Source organism: Stereum hirsutum, assembly GCF_000264905.1.
Source record: "Stereum hirsutum FP-91666 SS1 unplaced genomic scaffold STEHIscaffold_10, whole genome shotgun sequence".
In the NCBI taxonomy this organism is placed as follows: Eukaryota; Fungi; Basidiomycota; class Agaricomycetes; order Russulales; family Stereaceae; genus Stereum; species Stereum hirsutum.
In genome coordinates this window covers 1554735-1573739 of record NW_006763140.1, presented here as the reverse complement: position 1 = coordinate 1573739, position 19005 = coordinate 1554735, and the positions used below count along the sequence as shown (strand labels likewise).

Here is a 19005-nt window from a genome sequence, read left to right as displayed (position 1 = left end):
CAAGTGCACAGCAAGGTTTCAAAATTATGTTTACAAGCTGCATTCACTTTCTACATACCCGCCGGGTATACATACAATTGGACTGCTTCTACATGAAACTACAACGCCAAACAATTACATCCTCGCTCGTTCGCTCGCCTCCCTCAAGAAACAAATTACAACAGAGGAAGAATCTTGTCAGCAGCCGTGCTGGTGACCTGCGTGGAGTCGTCTTCGACAGTGATGGAAGATACCACATCGTCTTCGGCAACAATGACAGCCCGCTAACATACCGAAGCATTCAAGTCAGTGTTCAAAGTGTACGAGACAGGCTAACAAATTGCCACTAACCTTAGCCCGAGGCGCGCCGAAAAGCTCAGTGAAATCATGAACGAGGCCAAGCTGGGATGCCAAAGCGCACTGGTCATCGCCAATGAACCGCACCTCTGTAGAGAGCCACCCGATAGAGTAGTCAGTATCATTCTCTAAGTACAACATAAACATATGGGCGACGGTTCTCGGGACTTACCGGTACCGTTCGGCGCGAGCTTCGCTTTCCAAGCACTAGAAGAAATCGCACAAGACGTGAGAGAATGTTCACAGACAAGGAGTCGGCGTAGGATGGTGAGAAGTGATGTCCCGACATAACGGTTGGGTGAAAGGGACGGGTAATGATGCGGTGAAGACTCACTTCATGACGAAAGCGTCATTCACAGCGATGATGTAGATGTTCTTGACACCCTTGGCCTTGAAGGCTTCATAGTTGTCGATATATCCTGGTACCTCCGAGCTGCAAGGAGGTGTGAACGCTCCAGGGACGAACGCCTAGAACGCATACATCCACATAGTCAACGACAAAGATCGAGTAGCCATGTATGAGAAGGACAAACAAGAATGTTCCTGCCCGTGAGATCGAGGGTGGTGGTCTCAGCAGGACTCTGCTCCTTAACTGTGACTGTAATTGGGATCTTGTCTCCCGGCTTAGCCTGAGCCTTCTCGAGGAGAGTGGCGGCCGCTGCGTGGGCAGATTTGGCAGCGGAGGTGATAATGGAAGCCATTTGGGTATTGAGTGGTTGGAATGTAGATTGATGGATGAGTGATGGAGGTGGAGATGGAGATGGAAGCGACGACAACTTAAGCCTCTTTATACTTGCCCGACGTCCACACGTGATCACGCTCATGCATGAGGTCATCGGGATCCGTTGATGTCGGTAGACCTCTCTCCCTCGGTTGCAGTCCCACCAGGCACTCCAAGCCTTGTGTCGAACCCGAAGTCTGTCGAACCCAAGTCTGTGCAGACTCTTGCAGCACTCCAGGAAAAACCGCGAGAAGAGACGAATGGTGATAAGGATACAACAAATCCAAAATGAAAGGAATGTAAGTTACAAATACGGAAAAGAGTCGCAAAAGCTAGTCCACAGATGAAACGATGAAGTCCGGCTCCCGAGACTGAGAGTCCCTCCTAACGAATGTCCAAGAAGAATGAGCGTGAGCAAAACAAGTCGCAGACAAGACGAACCACCGACCCTCATCCCACCAGAACCGCACGTTGCATTGTGGTCCACAAGATATGAAGCTCAGATAGAAGTGCGTCCGCAAGGGGACGAAGGAGAAGACAAAGTACATCAAGAAGATCGTGCGATCCGCAGAGCTGAAGCTTGCTTCTCGCGATACTGCACCAGTGCATACCATGCGCCTCCGAGCAATGTAAGCGCGATACCGAGTGCGTTTGCGGGCGTGATAGTCAGATTGAAGAGCGAGACAGCACAAAGAATCGTGAGAACCTGCTTGACGTTGCCTGCAATCAAAAGATTCAAAGATGTCAGCTTTCAAGGAACTGTATCCCGTGATATGACGAAATAGAAAGGGTGACAAAGGCAAGAAGAGGTAGGTAGGACAAGGGAGAGAACGCACCAGCCACACCCATGCTCAATGCACCCGCCCTACGGTTCGCCTCAAAACTGACCACATTTAAGGCGAATGCTATTCCGCCATTCACCAGCAACATTACAACGACTCCTAATCCTATCACCTTTCCCTGTCCAACCACGGCTCCTCCTTGCAGGGCATCCAACTCGCCAGAGGCATGCGCATAGAATGCACACTGCACAAGCGCAAGTGGTGATATCCGCGTCAATAGGTCCAGCGGGTGGAGACCCAACCTGAACCCGCCTTTCGCTGTCCAATTCGAGAGCACCGTCGGGATCGTGGGAGTAGGGATTGAGAGGCGATGGCGAGGAAAGGGAGGCGGGAGGCGGAAACCTGCACGCGAGAAACTCCGCTTATGGGACGTAGACGTAGCGCTCGAGTCTGCGGAGGGTGAAGATTGCAGGACATTGGTGGCGATGGTTTTCAGCGCGGCGAGGAGGGTGCCGAGCAAGGTAAGGATGAAGCCCCAGAATGAGCAGTAGTAGTCACCGTATGTGGCAAGGCCGACGCCTAGTACGACAGGGACTAGAGATAGCAGCTTGTGTCCGCTGAAACGGCTATTGAAGAGGTACCAGGACAACATGGCCGTAAAAATCGGGGCAGCTGCGCGAATGACTTGATGCATCTGTGACAGAGTTAAAGGATATCACTTTAAGAACGAAAGTGGTAGAACATACGGGCACAGTAACAAGTCGTAACGAGACATTGCTGATGGCGATATTTATCGAGTAGAGCACGCTAAACGCCACGAGGACGAGGTAGTCGCCTTCGCGCAGCCGCTTGGGTTGAAACGCCCCATTGCGTAGAAGTAGGCCTCCTCCAAGCGAGCCACAGAGAGCATGAACGGTCGTAAGGGTATAAGGGTATGGGAAGGAGACCAGTACGTATTTGTTGTACAGCGTGAGGGAGAGGTTGAGTACAAAATATAGACTCAGCCAAAATGACTGCGAGTCGGAGCAGCGCGCAATAGCTTGCCGGAGGGATGGAGAGAGAAGCGACGACCATCGCGACGCCGGTGTCGAAGGGGACAACATCCTGGACAGAACAGATGATATGTCCGATCGAGAGCTGGAAGGAGAGACGGTAGGAAGTGGGAGGGTGTCTTTGTCCGAATCCGAGAAGCTGGTATTGAATGCGGCTGAGGTTCGTATACGAGTGCAGTACTCCTGGATCGAGATATAGGCCGCCGACCGTGTAGGTCTTTGATCCGATTTATATCGACGTGAATGGGACTTTGGGGAGGAGGGTCCGGCGTGCGGCGTGTCGTCTATGTGCATCCTGGACGTAGAGCCTTGCTCTGTCAGTTCGCAAGTATTTCGTCGAGCTCGGGGTGAAGGAGGCGGAGAGTCGTCGTGCGAGTTCGATCTCGCGTGCAGGCCATATCTGGAGGGTGTATAAGGATGTGATGACACGGGCGTGTTGTGTACGGCGGTAGACATATGATGGGCGGGATGTGTTCAAGTCAAGCAAGCGGAGGTTCGCACTGGAATGGAATGTAACGAGACCGCTGAAAGAGCCGACGTATGGATGTCGCACCAAGTGGGGTATCCAAGCAGAGAGTGGAAGGAAGGTAGTAGAAGTGTAGCCTCGCCGGTGGTCGAGCGTGTGGTGGTTTGAGAAACGGAGAATGAAGAAATGTTCTAGAGGAGTCAACTAAACGACGAGGCCAACCAGGATTGGTTCAATATCTTCAACGTCGGTGCGTAACTCTCGACTATGATCACCCATCACTTTGTTCATGCGCCTTGATTAGTGTTCGAGCTCGTCTCCGCGTATGGTACCGTTGGCCTGAGTCTAGGCGTGGCGAATGTGAGCGTTCTTGTCTCGCTCCCAGACCCCTTCTCGTCCACAATTTCGCTAAATGTTCAACCACTATCAGGGCAACTACTCTTTGTCTGGCGCTTTCAGTCCCCTCTCGAAACTTATTGTCTGCCTCGTCATGCTTCGAGGCCGACACCGTGGTTTGCCCGTTGCCATTGACCGCGCCGTTGTCCTTCCTTTCGAGTTCAGAAATTCTGATGAGGACATGGCTCCTGGGACGGGCAGAGGACAAGGACAGGATAGGAGTACGAGCCCGATGTCGAGAAGGAGACCGAGCGTTACGAGTTCAATGATGCCGGGGATGGGGCTAAGCGGTGGGATCATGCATAATGGAGGCGCTGATGGTGTATCACCTCCCGCTGGTGGCCCTGGTGGAGAGAAGGATGGCATGCCAGGGGTTCCGAACGAGCGGAGGAAGAGGAGGTCGTCATCGAGGCTCAGTACACTTGGTGATAGACTAGGTGGGATTGTGGGTGGTGCGGGGAACGGCGGGGGCGCGGCTGAGGACATTGTTGTTCGTGAGAAGAAGTCATGATGTTCACGCTCTAGAACACTCTTTCACTCTCTACACGTATGGTTACGATCTATAGATGGTTTCGTTGCATGGCTTGTTTGTGTCTGACTTTTTGAGTGTTTTGCTTCACGCTGGACTATAATCTTGGCCGTATGCGCTGTGTTTTGGTTTCGCCCGGGGTGGCGTACGAACCTCTGCCACTAAGAATGGTTCAATAGAAATATACCACACCTTACTATACACATCACAGAAAATCAAGACTCAGATGGAACTTGAAGGGCTTGAGTGGCACAAGTGGCGCAGGAAGCATTCCGTTCCCACGGCTGCTGTAAATATTTCCGATGTCATGGCAGCCCCAAGTACCACAAGTCAGCCGATTTCCGTCCACTCATGTTTTCCTCTAAGTCAAAGTTGAAGACCCACCTCGATGATGCAGACCAAGAACAACCCTAGTCCTAGCCACCACATGTCTACATAGAGTTGAGGACCAAATCCAAACCATGAAACGGCGAATTCAGAAGGGCACAGCGTCGTAAAACTTGCTTGTAAGGAATGACATACCGAAGGCCAACTGCTTCCTCGCATGCATAGTCAAATAACGACTCCACACCGTCATCCTACTTCCCTGCGCGGCGATACGTGCAAACTCAGCCTCCTCGTCCTCCTCGTCTTCATCGTCCGATTCCTCGTGGTAGATACCCAGCGACTTTTCCTCGTACACGTTTGTCGAACGGACACTATCATAAATAGACGGAAAAATATGGCTGTCAATGTATGCAGGGATACTACAGGGAACGGTATTGCGTACCTCATAGCGATAGGGTCTGTTCGTCATGCGACAACCACTGGTTTAATTATGATCTCGCAATATGATAGAACGAAACGACCCACAAACGCTGATATACATCATGATGACATACAAGACCCTGTTCCAGATACAATATCAACGACACACTCCAACTCTGAAGAACACAGAAAGGGGAGGGACGTACTTGACGGCAGGCGCAAGCGCGGACAAAGTGACCGTCCCGAATCCAGCGGCGCGTACGGCTGTAGCCTGTAACAACCCGTCTATGAAGCGGACACCGAGGGGTATAGTGTCGATGGCTTGGTTGCCAATGTCGAGGACAAGAAAGAAAAACCAATCGGTCGCACTATAGAAACCCAATTGGAGTCCCAAATTGACTGATCAGTATCTATCTTTCGCGATACGTGAAACGGACGGAACGGGGAGACGAACTTTAAAAATAGTAGTACTGTAAGAAGAAACCATGTTTGGTGGGACGGGAAAAGGTATATGAAACAGCGGCGTGGGTGGTCTAACAAGAAATGCAGAGTCTCGCTTGATTGCGAACGAGATGGGAATATTTTGGTCAAAGACCAGCTATGCCGAGAAGTACGTTGTCAATATAAAAGCTCAGTAAAGTGACATGAGAGCAACATACATCGTGAACCGTAAGCTGTCGATCAAGAAAAGTTGTCAGTACGTTGAGTAGATTCAAAAGGGATTAGAGGTTGAATACGGACAATATGGGCTATAAGTGAAGTCAGCAAAGAGACCAAAATAGATTATTGTGAAAAACTTACAAAAGCCGTGTTACCGGCAAGAATAAGGATAACAAGAACAACGATCATGGGATAGGCTTTCTGAAAAGGTATCATCGATTTGTCGCATAATGACATGCCTGTGTTTGTGTAGGCTGAGACGACTTGGAAGGCGGAGAACCTAACCACCAATCGAAATCATGAAGATGAGATGATAACAAGTCGTAGGAAAAGAGTTTTTACCATCCAGGTGGGACAAATCTATGCTGATCTGGGGGAGACAAAGCTTCCCGCCATTTGTGTAGAGTCATGTAGGGACCTATGATTGTCAACGCCAGGGTCTGGACTAATATGTGATACTGTTGAAAACCCAGTTTCATCGACTGCTCCCCTTCGACAAAGAAGCCAGGAAAAAGAAACTCACGCCGGCGACGATCCATAACAAAGCGGTCAAGGCGCGATACTCGACGCCACCGAGCTCCTCCAATTGTTCATTCGTGAGTGAATGGAACACAGAGTTGCGCCCGACGACAGCATCGAAGGAGATGTACGGCACGACTCTAGCCGTCACACCGGGTTGACGCTGCGATGTTACAGTCATTGTCCGAGGCATGGTAAGTGTGCGGTTAAGGCGACGATTGGCGTCAGGAAAGAAATGTTTTAGGAGGCTTGAGATTATTTCGTGTGGCCAAGGAAAACCACCAAAGCCGGTTTGTTTGGCACGGACACTCGCGGATGTGTGCATGGTCCCAGTGCGATCGAGCGTGGGATATCGCCGTACGGTGCCTCTTTGAGAGCCTGACGAACGTGCATGAGGCAGCATTCGGAGAGAAGAAAACAAAAAGTGCGATCATACGTTGGTCACCTTGGCTTTCAGACGCAATTGTATCGATGGTAGGCCGGCGAGTGAGGTTTTCGTGATTGTCCTCGATGGCTGTCGTCCGGTGCCGTCGAGGAGTGGGAGCGAACTCGACGGTTTGTGTACGAGGCATGATCCCTGAGCGAGCAATGGTCGTAGATACGCTGGTAGGGTTCTGATCGTCAATCCGGTGGGATCCGTCGTTCTCGTCTGGGCCAACGACCTTTCAGGTAAGATCAATACGATCATCATCAAAGCGGCTCACCTTGCGATAGAGACCGACGCCTATCCCTGGCTGAGGAAGCAGACATGCGACGGCTGGCGCTACGAGGGATTTTAGCTGCCTTATATAGGGTACGGACCTGTCCTGAAGACTTACCGCTCAGCACTGTCAGATGAAGGTTGCGACGACGTCTCACTAGACACCACTGGATCCCCATTACCTGCGAACGATAAGTGCCGAGTTGTCTCATTCTGCTCTGGCTCTGGCTCAACAGGTATGACTTTGAGAGGATCCGTGCGTCCTTCGCTAATCCATCCACTCGGGTTTACCAACTTGGGTGCATCATCGATTCTCCGAATCATGTCCGGACGAAGGCGAGGGGTCTCTCCACCTCTGGACCTGCTTCCTTTCATGCTAGCCGTTGTCGGAGTAATGTTTCCACTTTCGTTCTCTGCGATCGTACTGACGCTCCGACGACGAAGCAAGAAGTCCAATATACGAGTTCGGAAGGACGTCGGGACTTCGACGAGTTGACCAGGCTCTTCGACAGCGACACGGCGAGCCGCGTTCCGCACGATATCTTCGCACTGTTCTTTGAACATGCGTCTAATGTCGGCGAATTGTGAGCATGGGCGAGTACGGGAGCGCACCACGATCTGACCTTCGAACGTATACCACGACCCACGAGATGATAACCTTGTATTTTTTTCGTCGCCGATCAAACGCCTATTCCCAGCACAGAAGTATATAGTGAGGCAGCTCACCGGATTCCCCAAACACATCTGAACGAAGAGAATGGTCTGCTGCCATCCCGTCAAGCTAGAGAGGTCCACCGTCGCAAGCCCACAGACGGTCATGGCGCTGACGCTGTTGAAGAGTGCGTCGATGTAGCTGATGTGGTACTCTCCATTGCTCGCATAGAATATCGCGGAGAAGATCAGTGGGGAGAAAGTGCTGTTAATGTGTGAAGGTGGTCAACCGTCTGGAGTGGTCCCATGAATGGATGGATGACGCGCACAAGTAAACAAGATGAATGCGGAAGAAATTCAAATGGTTTTTGAAGGGGACAGTGAACATCGGGCCGCGCACTTGGTCTTAAAGACCGGCGACTGTGTAGGTCGTAATCACAGGATGGGAGTGTAGCAGTAGGCCGGGGGTCAAGAGTGAGTATGTGGACAACAGAAGGTGCAGGCTGTGTACAACATCTACCATGCAAGGCGCATATTATCTCACATTTTACGAGCCTTTCGCCACGTGAGCGGAAAAGATGTCATCATTCCACTCGGCACTTTCCTCGCAATGAAGATCAGGCACACGGCGCGAGCCACTCAAAGCATCCTGGTTTCCGCTTTGAAACTAACCAAGTCTCGGGATGGCACAACTCTCGGAGCGGTGAGGTAAAACATTCAAAGATTCAGTCCATAAAAAGAGGCTGTAGGAGGAGGAGCGTGTTTTCTTTGGAAGAAAGTGCCGTGAGTGTTGCTCTGGGCTTGCAGAGAACGTAGAGGCCGGGATTGCACAAGTCTTCTTGAGCGGTACGTAGATGCATGAGTTGACACACCGATTGCAGATGCAGTATTATTTGGCGACCTTCCCTAAACATGCAGTTCATCCATCATGCTCGCGACCTCACCTTCTGTTTCAGTCCCCATTCCACCCATCCAGTCTTCGTCTGTTCCGAATGTCCTGGCGGGATATATACACCCCAAGTAATGGCATAATGCTCCAACACAAGATCGAGCTCCTCTATCTCATCCAACATTTCGAGGGTGGTAAGTCTGCTCATACAGTCGTGTCAGCAAAACCGATACCGTAGGGCACAACTAGAGGCACTGCGTACCGCTCAAGCTCAGATTTAGATATGTATGAATGCCGAATGTGGCGTAGCGTTAACGCTCGAGCAGAAGTGAAATTCAGTCGTAGGAAGCGCTGCGGGAGCGATGCAACATCGGGATACGGCTCCGCTCCTGGAAGCAAAACATTGCGGGCCTGTTTTGCGAAATGTCAGAATCAGAAACCGTACTAGTACCACTAGTGATGAATAGACGATACCTTGAGGTTGTTCAACATGACACGTCCGAACGAATCTCCGAGTCCAAACATCTCATAAACAACGGCCCCAAGGACCCCCGTCCTCTGCTCCACATTGGACGGCGCGGTGAAGTAGTCGACAAACCAGCGGAGGAGGGCATCCGAGGTGGCAGGAGTAAGGTATACAAGCACACATTCGAAGAGAAGCAGAGTTGGGAGTGTTGGAGAGAGTAATGTCGGAAGGACTGTGGCGAGGGTGGTGGAAGGTGGATGGCGAAGATCGATGGGGAGGAGATTATAGACTTGTGAGCGAAGCGTTGTGCCCCCACCCTCTACGCAAGGACAATCAGTATCTGAATAAAATTACAACCGAGAGAGAGAAAGCACCAATTTTGACGTCTTGCCCTAGCAGCGAATTCATGGCGTTGTTCTTTCGCACTGCCATCGCCTTTTTAGACGTGTTCTCTGGGAGGTCAAGTTCGACATATTTTGCTACTTGAGCTGCATGCGGTCCTGCCTAGCCTAGCCTCGCATCGTCAGATCATCGAATTTTATACCATACTGAATAAGTGAGCCGCGTACCGCAAGCCTCCAGAACCTCGTATCGCTGCCAGCCCCCAAGCTGACGATCTGCACCTTCTTCTCCTCGTCAGTGTCCTCCATCTCCCCAGCTGTCTTCATCCAGTTCTCCACCAGCTCATCTATGCCCTGTGCCCTGAGATACGTCCCGATGTTGATCAGTGGCGGGCGAGGCTGTTGGAAGTGTGCCCTGGGGACGAGAGCCGAGATGTACGGATCAGCGAGATAGTGTTTTTGAACAGCTGAGAGGCGAGCCAAAGCGGCATCGTTGTCTGTGGCACGGACGGGGGCGTCGGCATCTGTGGCTTCTGCCTTGTCCATGGGTGCACGACGACTAGGAAAAGCTAAAGTTGGAGGACCTGTAGGTAGCATGATAACTGTCGATGTCTAGCTCCTTGTGGTCAGATGGAGGTAGATACAATTCGTCCAGAATGTGTGGCGAAGGTTCCGAGTTGGCTGTCCCAATCTAAGAACGTCAGTCAGGGAAGTGCGTTTGCCTCATGCCTTCCATGACGTCGGTGCTTTGCAATTCGCCACCCAAAAAAACTTGCACCGGCGCCTCTCACTCAGGTCAAAGCCCAAGGAAAAATACAGTGTTGCAGAGCGAGATGAGAAGAAGTGAGTGGTCCGATGCGAGGGTGAGATACCTAAAGAACGGCCGCTGGCAGTATGGGCTCCCCGCCATCGTGACTGGATAGGCCGACCCACCTTGCCTTGGTTGAGGAGTCCGGGGTCCGACGGTAAGGGCGCGGTTCCGACATACTATGAGTCGAATAAAGCTGTGGCGGCTACTTGCGCTGAGACGCGCTTTTTTGTATCGTGATCAGAATATTTGAGCGGTGAAGCAAGTTTCAAAGAAAACATTCGTTTGAGGCGTTCACTGCATAGAAATTTGTGCTGGCATGGGATCTGTTTGTCTGGCTGGCCGAATAAGCCTTGAAGGTTCCAGGAGCTGAGTCAAGAGGTTCGCTGATGGTCCGATGGAGTTTCTCCACACCGTGACCTTCCTATCTGAGTCGCCAGCCTCTTGAGCACGGACTGGCAATATTGCGGGGCTCTTTTTCTCTAATAAAAAAGCATATTTCTCGCCAATACGCCACAGACACTTTGGAGATGCCATGTAGTAGTAAGTTGACCGAAGAAATACGGTGCTGTAGCTACAGAGCAAAAAGACTGGGTGGCAGCTGGGTGGCGCGGGATTGGTGTGGCGCGACGGGGGTGTCCGGAGTCGTGGGGAAAGTGAATTTTGGAAGATGATTTCTTGAGATTTGTTGGGTACGATTGATCTCGCCGACTGTCATCGTCCTTCATACCAGGACAGACCCTCTGGACCGGACACCGCACGTCCCGTCCTTCATCCCCCTTCTTTCCTTCTCCACATCGTCTCCGTCGACGCAGCAGCTACTTAGTACGCCTGCTGGCAGGTCATTTCTCCTCAGAGACCGACCCACTCGCGCACGAGATCGCTTCACTTCCGACGACCACGAAAAATCAGATCGCTAGACCCAGACACTTTCTCTAGTTCGTGAGTTTTTTCTTCTCTTGTCTAATCCCTACCCTATATCTTCCTCTTTTTTTCTGTGGTCTTTCGACTCGTCGGTAAGGTCTTTGTTACGAAGCGGGGCGGATTGCAAGGGCAAGGGGGGTTGTGCGGAAATTCGGTTTCATCCACGATTTTATCTCGACGACGTCGTCCCTCTGGAGGTGGTCTCCACACCACTATCCCTGTGGATTTTTATTGAGTCGTCCCATCCTCAGATGCGTGCAATGTGTACGATGGTCGAATTCATTTATTGGCCTTGGCAGCCCCCTGCTCGGAGCTTGCTGGGTGCGAACACAGACGCGTGTTTCCCGGTCTGGTTGCTGCTCACACAATGCTCTGCATATCCGTGGCACATTCTGCTACGGAAATGTGCTGACGAGTCCCTAGTTGACTGTTTTGTTCCAGCTTTACATATAACTGCTCGCTGACTGTTGCTTTCACAGAATGAGCAAATCTTCAACTGCATCTGCACCGAAAATTCCTCTGCAGCTTCCAACGAAGTCAGCCTGGGCACGGGGCCCTCCTCAAAATACCACAGCGTCCTCCTCTCGCTCACAATCCCCCGCCCCATCAACTGTCAACTCGCCCACGACGTCATCAAATCCCCATGCCTCACACTCTCGCCGGCCCAGCACCCTCGGTCAAGGGGTCTCCATAAAGGAAGGGGTCACCATACCTCGGAATACCATACCAGCCGCTAGTCAAAGCTCCCCCGTCACTTTCGGCTCCATACACGATGCGGACGCTCCCATTTCATCATCTCCCGCATCAGCACCCCCAGTAAAGGCTGAGAACCCCAAGTCCTTCGGATCCATCGTCGCAGACCAGAATGGGTCAGCGAACAAGTCAGTGGTCACCAACCGGCCAGCATCGATGATATCTTCAACTCCTACATCCGCTACCCCTGCGTCGGCGCCATCAACAGTGTCCCAATCTCACGCTGCTCCGAAGCTCGACAGGAAAAGTATCGCAAAGCTCTTTCAGACTGCGTCTTCACCGTCGCCATCGCCTTCCGTTACAGATGCGTCCCCATCACCATCCACCCGACCACTTTCTCTCCCTCCACAACCGCACCAGTCAGGCCCACCTCCTGGCCAGCAGTATAACAACCTCCCTCCACCATTCACTCCTTCAAACATGAGACCTCCTCAGAATGGCAATGTCGGTCCTCCTCGGTCACCCGTGTTCGCGCGACAAACTCTAAACGGTACCAGTGGCGGTGTGGGTGTAAGCGGGCGGACACCGCCAGGCCCAGGTGGCCCCGCGGCAGGTCCTGGTGCCATGTCTGGAGGGATGCCTAGCCCTCGTCTTGCCCCCCATCATCCTCATGTAGGTCAACCTGCAGGAATGCCTCCCCAGCCAATCTGGCCCGGTTATTACGTATGCACTTCCTATTCATATCTTGCCTTTTGAGACTGATTCCCTTTTCGCTCTAGTATGGCTATGTAAACATGCCACAGGAGGGGTATTACCCTACCCCGCCATGGGCCACACAGCCTTTACCTCCTCAGCATCAACCCCCACCACAACAGCATCACCAGCATGGACAACCTATGCCTCCCAATACCATGCCTATGTCTCCCCGCAATCCTCCCCCTCCATTACAACAAGGCCCCGGCACGCCTACCCAAAGTCACGCCGTCCTCTCACCGCCACATCACAATCAGCACCCGCACCCATCACCGCATTTACCTCCTTCAAACCTCACATCTCCGCCTCCTACGCCTTCCTCGAGCTCGAGCCAACGCTTGAACACGAACGCCAATGCTTTTGTACCGTCTAAAAAGATTGTCCTCAAGGATCCTAACGGGCAAGAAGTCAATCTCGAGGCTTTGAGGAAGTCGGGTTCGCAGTTCAACGGCTCGAATGTCGTGGTGCCGCAGCCTCCTGGGTCACCTGGTGGTTTCAAGAAGGAGAGCAGACGGAGCCCAAGCGTGAGGATTGAGAGCGAGGCCCAAAAGCAGCTCCGACTGGAGGCGGAACAGAAGAAGACCGCGGAGGAGCAGGATAAGGTTACCAAAGAGAAGGAGCGTGAAGAGAAGGCGAGAAAGGAGAAAGAGGAGAAGGAGCGAAGGGAGACAGAGGAGAAGGAGAGGAAGGTCAAGGAGGAGAAAGAAGCGGCGGAGAAGAAGGAGCGGGAACGGCTCGTGGAGGAGGAGAGGAAGAGGAAAGAGGAGGAGGAGCGGGTCAGGAAAGAGGAAGAGGAGAAGAAGCAGGCGGAGGAGGCTGCTGAGGCCGAGCGCAAGCGCGTGGAGGAAGAGCTCGCAGAGAAGGCCCGATTGGAAGAGGAGGATCGTGTCAAGAAGGCGAAGGAAGAGGAAGAGGCGAAACTGAAGGAGCTCGAAGCCGCTGAGAAGGCAGAGGCCGAGGCAGCAGCCAAAGCCGCCGCTGCCGCTTCTGAGAAGGAAGAGGGCGAGATTGAGGAGTCCAAGCCTTCCGAGTCTAGCAAGGCCGCTGATGCGGCTGAGCTGGCTGCAGCTGCTGAGGAAGCTAGAGACAAAGTGCCCGACAAGGAGCCTCTCCGTATCGACACTGCCGCGGTCCCTGAGCTTCCGGGCAAACGTCGTCCTGGTCCTCTGAACCTTCAGTCCGTACAAGCTATGAACATACCACAACCTCTCCCCTCCGCTCTCGCCACCGCCCGTATCATCGAGGACCTTCACGAGATCTCATACCCGGAAGGCATCAAGAGCCCGAAAGTCGAGCTCAATGCGAACGCCGCCAAGGGCAAGTTCAGGTATGTTTACCACACCTTTCATCACTTGTCAACATCCCGTACTGATCATGACTTTCTCGTAGGTACGATCGCGACTTCCTCCTACAGTTCATGGCCGTCTGCAAGGAGAAGCCAGACAACCTTCCTCCGCTCGATGCCATCGGCTTGGAGCCAAGCGATCAGACTTCCAGCGGCTTCAGTATGACTCGCGGTGGCTCTGGTCGCCGCAATTCTGGCATGGTCACCCCCTCCGGGTCAGTCAGTCGCAATGCCTCTATTGGTCTTGGTTTCGTTCCTAGTTCCATGGGCAAGTCTTCCGGTTTCGCTATGGGCCAGTTCGCCACTACCGCCAAAACCAGCGAAGAGCGATTTGCTCTGGCTAACGGTCCAAGCCGTTCTACTTCTCTCGCTGGTAGCGCTCTGAGTGGCATCGCTATGGGTGGTGGTCGTGGTCCACCAATGTCGCGCACGAACAGCCAAGGCGGACCAGGTTCTGGAAAGGAGCGCGAACGTACCCGTAGCAAGCGTAGCGGCCAGACCAGGAACGAGTCGAACAGGGTCCACATCTCAACTCCTGCCATGTCTAACATGGGTCCACCTCTCGAGCCTGTTGCTCCTCTGGAGGCCAGCGCAAACCGATGGGTTGCTGGCAGTACTCGCCGTGGAGCCGCCGCCGCCGCCGTCACACCGGATCCCGACTCACCGGAAATGGTCGAACGTAAGGTCAAGGGTCTCCTCAACAAGCTTACCATGGAGAGGTTCGACTCGATCTCCGAACAGATTATCTCTTGGGCCAACAAGTCCGAGACAGAGAAGGATGGTCGTACGCTCATCCAGGTCATCAAGCTTGTCTTCGAGAAGGCTACCGATGAAGCTGCCTTTTCCGAGATGTACGCGAGGCTCTGTCGCAAGATGATGGAGACGATCAGCCCCAAGGTCCAGGATGATGGAATCAAGAACCAGGAAGGCAAACCTATCGCTGGTGGTCAACTGTTCCGCAAGTACCTCCTCAATCGTTGTCAGGAAGATTTCGAGCGTGGTTGGTTGCAAAAGGAAACGAGCGCCGCCGCCGCTCTCACAAAAGCGACGGAGGACGAAGCTGCGGCGAGGGCCAACACCGCCAGCGGCAAGGAGGCCGAGGAGGGCGAGCTTTACTCAGACGAGTACTACGCGGCCCAGAAGGCCAAGCGGAGAGGTCTCGGTCTGATCAGGTTCATCGGTGAACTGTTCAAACTGCAGATGTTGACGGAGCGTATCATGCACGAGTGTATCAAGAAACTGCTCGGAAACGTCGAGAACCCAGAAGAGGAGGAGATCGAGAGTTTGTGCAAGTTGATGACTACCGTCGGAGCGATTTTGGACACTCAGAAGGCGCATGCGCATATGGATGTGTACTTCGCTCGTATGAAGGAGTTGACGAAGAGTCCGAACGTGAATTCGCGTATGGCTTTCATGTTGCAGGTTTGTCGATTTTTTATCTGTTTATCGTCATGCTCGCTACTTACTGTCGGTCCCTTAGGATGTCATCGAGCTCCGAGAGCGTAGGTGGCTGGTGCGTAATGCTGCAAGCGGCCCTTTGACTATCTCTCAGGTTCACGAGGCCGTAAGTGCTTCCCATCCCATGCTTCGTATCTGTATTCTGACCCTCCATACAGGCTGCCAAAGATCAAGCTGCGAAGGAGAAGGAGTCCTACCAGCGCCAAATGAGCATGTCCCGCGGTGGCTCTCGTCGTGGCGGAGACCGTGGCGAACCTCAACAGATCGGTCCTGACGGTTGGGCTATTGCTTCAGGACCCAACCGTCCTCCGCCCAAGGCCGGCGACCTGTCTCACTTCGGCAAGATCGCGAAATCGACACCGATGACCTTCGGTCCCAGCAGCGTATTCGCCGGCAAGAAGGAGGCCAAGGGCCGCGAGGCTCCTCTGTCTCGCACGGCTTCTACTTCCAATATGTTCTCCATGCTCAGTCAGAACCCCGAACTCGCTGTTGAGGCTACGACCTCGAAGCCCAGCCGACCGGCGAGTCGCAAGACGAGTGTCGACCTGACCCAGTCCGGTGGCGTCCCAGAGTCCACACAACGCAGAAAGCTCCAGCTTCTGCCTCGTAGTAAGGCTCTCGAGGAGACGAAGGCGGAGGATTCCACCCCTGCGGGATCGGAGGCTGGCTCTGAGGACGGGCGTGGTGAGACTCCTGCTCCCCCTTCGATGTCAGAGGAGGCGGCGACAAACAAGATCGCCGAGGACGTCAAGGAGTTCTTCGGCATCCGTATGTTGGGAGAGGCCGAGTCGTACTTCAGCAGTCTTCCCGAGGAGCACCGGTTCCGACTGGTCGACAAGCTCGTGACGACCGCCATCGAGTCCAAGGCCGCGGACGCGCAGCTTGTCGCAGACCTCTTCGCCCAGGCTAGGGAGAGGGATCTCTGCTCGCCGGCTTCGTTCGAGGAGGGCTTCCTGCCTCTGGCCGAGCTGTTGGACGACATTGCGATCGATGCGCCGAAGGCGTTCGACCTGTTCGCTAACATGATGAAGGGTGCCGGTCTAGACAAGGACGAGGAGCGGAGGACACGGATAGCGGAGAAGTCGATGGACAAGGATAAGTTGATCGCATTGTTGGCATAGTTTCTTTCCGTTTCCATTTCCCTATCTCTATCCTCTTCTACTTTCTGCGTTACATTCTTCGTTGCTTCTGCCATAGACTCGCCCGTCGTCTCCGCTGGTCTGTCTGTTTGTCCTCTTTTTATTGTCCTTCCTGGTATTACCTATCGTCGCAGCTAATACACCGCTACACGTCGTTTACCCCCCGCCCACTTCCTTTCCCCGCCTGCCCGTGACGTCCATCTCACATTCTTGCTCCCTCTCATACACTCGCATGCATGTCTCGTCTGCCTCGGTTTCCGTCATCATCTTGTTATTATTGCCGCATCCGAGATCGTCGACCGCATCCGCTTTCCGTCGCTTCGTTCGTTATTCCTTCTGTTTCTTCTTTCTTCTTTACCTTCGACTTCTTGTTGTCCTTTTGCCCCGTACTTTTTTTTCCTAGTCTCTTTGCCCTCGTTCTTCTTCTTCTTCATCTGCGTTCCCATTGCCCTCTGCGTTCCCGTTCTGTTCTGTTTCTCATTCTCATTCTCATCTGTGTCTGTGTTTTTATTACCTTATGCGCATCCTCCGCATTTTGCACGCATCGCACGTCGGGGTGTCGAGTGTCGGTCGGTCTGTTTTTTCAGTGTTCAGTACAGTTTGTGTCTTACCATCCTGTGTAAGTAGCTATAGGTAGGTAGGTAGGTAGGTTTGTAACGCCAGAGATGGGGGTGAGACGGGGGGAGAGAGTATATCATAGTCTGCACGTATTTCACGTCCACGGTCCTCACCTGTGGCTAGAGATGGATAGGACAGAGGTATATATTTGAGTTCGGGTATACACGGTTGTTTGCTTGTGGTCTGACTGTAAGTTATGTGTGTGATATCAATATTTATTAGTCCGTACCCGTGTCGATGCAAGACATATATATAAAGCGTTAAGTACAACAATAAGGTATCGTATCCTCAACCGAGGTATCAACATCCCCTCAACCCCCCCAATCAAATCAAATCATAATCCCCCCCGCCCCCAACGCACAAACCGCACACCCCACCGTCGCCACCCAAGCCACACTCCCCGGCTGACTCGCCCACGCATAACACACGATGCCAACGATAGCGAGCACGAACCCGGCGGCGGTCATGAAGATGCTGAGGACGTAGGCGCGTTCGAGGAGGGCTGTGGGAGGTTGGCGGGTTCGGAAACCGGGGCCGACTTGTTCGAGGTGGGGGTCGGTGGAGAAGATGTCGGGCAAGGCGGGGGCGGTCAAGGCGGGGGCGGGGGCGGGATTGTTGGAGGAGGTGGGATGGGCGGGGGAGGGGGAGGGGAAGGGGAGAGTTGGGAGGAGAGAGCGTCGAGGAGGTTAGGGCGTTTCTTCTCCTTTTCGTTTGTGGTCGAGTCGGTCTTTGTGTTCGCGACACCGTTTCCGTTGCCGTTCAAGGTATTCCGCGGTGTAGGATCCGGCGTCACATGTGGATATGCGCTCTGTTTCTCATGCCAATGATGTAGCACGTTCCGTATACCCTGTATCGGGCCTCCCCCACCACCCAAACTCATACCTGGCGGACGGGACTGGGCTTCTGCGTCCGTGGATGAATTGTAAGCGAATGGGGGGTCGCGTTCACCTTCGCCTTCTGAAGGGGCGTCGGCGTCAGCGTCGGGATCGGGATGGGAGGCAGAGACTTCGGTCTGGGCTTCTTCGCGTTTTGCTTCTTTGAGTTTGTACCGGACGAGGGCGAAGGCCGCGAGGAAGGATACGATCGCTGGGGGGTTGGGATTAGGATGAGCTGGAGAAGGGAACGGAAGGGAACGGAAGGGGATTGAGAGGGAGAATGTGAATGCGCACCGGCGTAGCTATGGACGACGAGAGAGCCGATGATAGCTGCGTTGGCTGTTTGTGTGATTTTGTCGACGGGGCCGTCGCCGGTGGGCGCGGAGGCGCTGATGAGCTGGGCTTCCATGCCTGCGAAGAACGTCGTCTGCACAACCAGTGTCAATATGAAAACGTTCAGGAGTGATAGAAGAGAAGGGTGATTACGAGTAAGGAGATGAGTTGGAGTCGGTCCATCCAGCTCTGGACGAGATCTTTCATGGCTTTCTTCCGTGCTGCTTCGTCCGCTTTATCCTGGTCCTGCTGGGTCGCTGGCAGTGAAAACTCAATAATCTTATTCCGCAGGAATACAGCGAATCACAACGTACTGTGTCTCACAGGCCTTGCAACTTGTCCTCCACCATTACCTCCTCCGTCAGCAGCACCACTACTCTCATGTTCATTCCGTGCGTTGTCTACAATGTCCAGGTCGGGATCATCGACAGGCGAGGTGAGGACGCGGGTGCCGTCGAAGGTGACTTTGACGGACCGACGGGTAGCGCTGGAGGTATTAGTGCTGGGGGTGTTGGCGGTAGGAGACTGGGCTCCTGATGCATAGGCGGAGGATGGAGGTTCGGTTGTGGTCGGTGCGCGAGAGGCGCGGGGACTGACGACTAGGAAGAATTAGAGACTTGTATCTGAGATATGGAAGGAAGCTCACGGATGGACATGGGGAGGGTAGCGAGGGATATTCGGGCAGAGAACGCGGGGTATAAATAGAGGTGAGAGCGCTAAAGGTTAGGCGGAGGGAGTAATTGACATTCGCATGATGGAGACATCATCGAGCAGTCGACCTGACCGACTCACGTCACCGCCTCT

The 19005-nt window shown here is 53.3% G+C and overlaps 7 protein-coding genes across 7 annotated transcripts; 2 read left to right on the top strand and 5 right to left on the bottom strand.

The window, feature by feature from the left end:
* Positions 1-14: 14 nt before the first annotated feature.
* STEHIDRAFT_148322 (Redoxin) lies at positions 15-1076 on the bottom strand. Its single transcript, XM_007306160.1, has 5 exons — positions 870-1076; positions 671-804; positions 509-543; positions 331-425; positions 15-263 (listed from the first exon to the last, which is right to left on the bottom strand). Exons 1-5 carry the CDS (start codon positions 1035-1037, stop codon positions 156-158), a joined length of 540 nt encoding a protein of 179 aa, XP_007306222.1. The 5' UTR covers positions 1038-1076; the 3' UTR covers positions 15-155.
* On the bottom strand, positions 1070-3156 carry STEHIDRAFT_100138 (TPT-domain-containing protein). The gene is made up of 3 exons (XM_007306159.1): positions 2586-3156; positions 1894-2533; positions 1070-1777 (listed from the first exon to the last, which is right to left on the bottom strand). The coding sequence occupies exons 1-3, from the start codon at positions 2940-2942 to the stop codon at positions 1605-1607; spliced, it is 1170 nt and encodes a 389-aa protein (XP_007306221.1). The 5' UTR covers positions 2943-3156; the 3' UTR covers positions 1070-1604.
* Positions 3157-3431: 275 nt separating this feature from the next.
* On the top strand, positions 3432-4264 carry STEHIDRAFT_158822 (TrkH-domain-containing protein; the record flags this gene model as incomplete). Its single annotated transcript, XM_007306158.1, has 4 exons — positions 3432-3452; positions 3553-3607; positions 3662-3717; positions 3788-4264. 4 exons carry the CDS (start codon positions 3432-3434, stop codon positions 4262-4264), a joined length of 609 nt encoding a protein of 202 aa, XP_007306220.1.
* A 384-nt stretch (positions 4265-4648) lies between these two features.
* STEHIDRAFT_60215 (uncharacterized protein) lies at positions 4649-7947 on the bottom strand (the record flags this gene model as incomplete). Its single annotated transcript, XM_007305676.1, has 13 exons — positions 4649-4713; positions 4805-4980; positions 5052-5067; positions 5135-5169; positions 5236-5428; positions 5827-5969; positions 6032-6147; positions 6213-6586; positions 6654-6870; positions 7074-7476; positions 7532-7566; positions 7635-7824; positions 7889-7947. 13 exons carry the CDS (start codon positions 7945-7947, stop codon positions 4649-4651), a joined length of 2022 nt encoding a protein of 673 aa, XP_007305738.1.
* A 474-nt stretch (positions 7948-8421) lies between these two features.
* Positions 8422-10116, bottom strand: STEHIDRAFT_81997 (leucine carboxyl methyltransferase). Its single transcript, XM_007305774.1, has 5 exons — positions 9484-10116; positions 9289-9418; positions 8923-9233; positions 8711-8859; positions 8422-8648 (listed from the first exon to the last, which is right to left on the bottom strand). The coding sequence occupies exons 1-5, from the start codon at positions 9850-9852 to the stop codon at positions 8486-8488; spliced, it is 1122 nt and encodes a 373-aa protein (XP_007305836.1). The 5' UTR covers positions 9853-10116; the 3' UTR covers positions 8422-8485.
* Positions 10117-10796: 680 nt separating this feature from the next.
* STEHIDRAFT_81994 (uncharacterized protein) lies at positions 10797-17080 on the top strand. Its single transcript, XM_007305773.1, has 6 exons — positions 10797-11005; positions 11467-12403; positions 12460-13760; positions 13823-15200; positions 15259-15342; positions 15395-17080. The coding sequence occupies exons 2-6, from the start codon at positions 11468-11470 to the stop codon at positions 16355-16357; spliced, it is 4662 nt and encodes a 1553-aa protein (XP_007305835.1). The 5' UTR covers positions 10797-11005; position 11467; the 3' UTR covers positions 16358-17080.
* Positions 17081-17322: 242 nt separating this feature from the next.
* Positions 17323-18882, bottom strand: STEHIDRAFT_100129 (uncharacterized protein; the record flags this gene model as incomplete). Its single annotated transcript, XM_007306157.1, has 6 exons — positions 18848-18882; positions 18516-18800; positions 18355-18458; positions 18163-18295; positions 17942-18079; positions 17323-17531 (listed from the first exon to the last, which is right to left on the bottom strand). The coding sequence occupies exons 1-6, from the start codon at positions 18855-18857 to the stop codon at positions 17323-17325; spliced, it is 879 nt and encodes a 292-aa protein (XP_007306219.1). The 5' UTR covers positions 18858-18882.
* Positions 18883-19005: the final 123 nt, after the last annotated feature.

What these genes read in the sequence shown, in the direction of transcription:
- STEHIDRAFT_148322 (XM_007306160.1), bottom strand. Translation starts at nt 1,037, where the DNA reads ATGGCTTCCATTATCACCTCCGCTGCCAAATCTGCCCACGCAGCGGCC. An exon ending in TCACGGGCAGGAACATTCTT is followed by an intron (nt 805 to 869) that starts GTTTGTCCTTCT and finishes TATGCGTTCTAG; the next exon opens with GCGTTCGTCCCTGGAGCGTT. An exon ending in GCTCGCGCCGAACGGTACCG is followed by an intron (nt 426 to 508) that starts GTAAGTCCCGAG and finishes GGCTCTCTACAG; the next exon opens with AGGTGCGGTTCATTGGCGAT.
- STEHIDRAFT_100138 (XM_007306159.1), bottom strand. Translation starts at nt 2,942, where the DNA reads ATGTTGTCCCCTTCGACACCGGCGTCGCGATGGTCGTCGCTTCTCTCT. An exon ending in TACGACTTGTTACTGTGCCC is followed by an intron (nt 2,534 to 2,585) that starts GTATGTTCTACC and finishes ACTCTGTCACAG; the next exon opens with ATGCATCAAGTCATTCGCGC. An exon ending in ATTGAGCATGGGTGTGGCTG is followed by an intron (nt 1,778 to 1,893) that starts GTGCGTTCTCTC and finishes TTTTGATTGCAG; the next exon opens with GCAACGTCAAGCAGGTTCTC.
- STEHIDRAFT_81997 (XM_007305774.1), bottom strand. Translation starts at nt 9,852, where the DNA reads ATGCTACCTACAGGTCCTCCAACTTTAGCTTTTCCTAGTCGTCGTGCA. An exon ending in CGAGGTTCTGGAGGCTTGCG is followed by an intron (nt 9,419 to 9,483) that starts GTACGCGGCTCA and finishes AGGCTAGGCTAG; the next exon opens with GCAGGACCGCATGCAGCTCA. An exon ending in TCTAAATCTGAGCTTGAGCG is followed by an intron (nt 8,649 to 8,710) that starts GTACGCAGTGCC and finishes CTGTATGAGCAG; the next exon opens with ACTTACCACCCTCGAAATGT.
- STEHIDRAFT_81994 (XM_007305773.1), top strand. Translation starts at nt 11,468, where the DNA reads ATGAGCAAATCTTCAACTGCATCTGCACCGAAAATTCCTCTGCAGCTT. An exon ending in GTATGGCTTTCATGTTGCAG is followed by an intron (nt 15,201 to 15,258) that starts GTTTGTCGATTT and finishes TCGGTCCCTTAG; the next exon opens with GATGTCATCGAGCTCCGAGA. An exon ending in TCTCTCAGGTTCACGAGGCC is followed by an intron (nt 15,343 to 15,394) that starts GTAAGTGCTTCC and finishes CCCTCCATACAG; the next exon opens with GCTGCCAAAGATCAAGCTGC.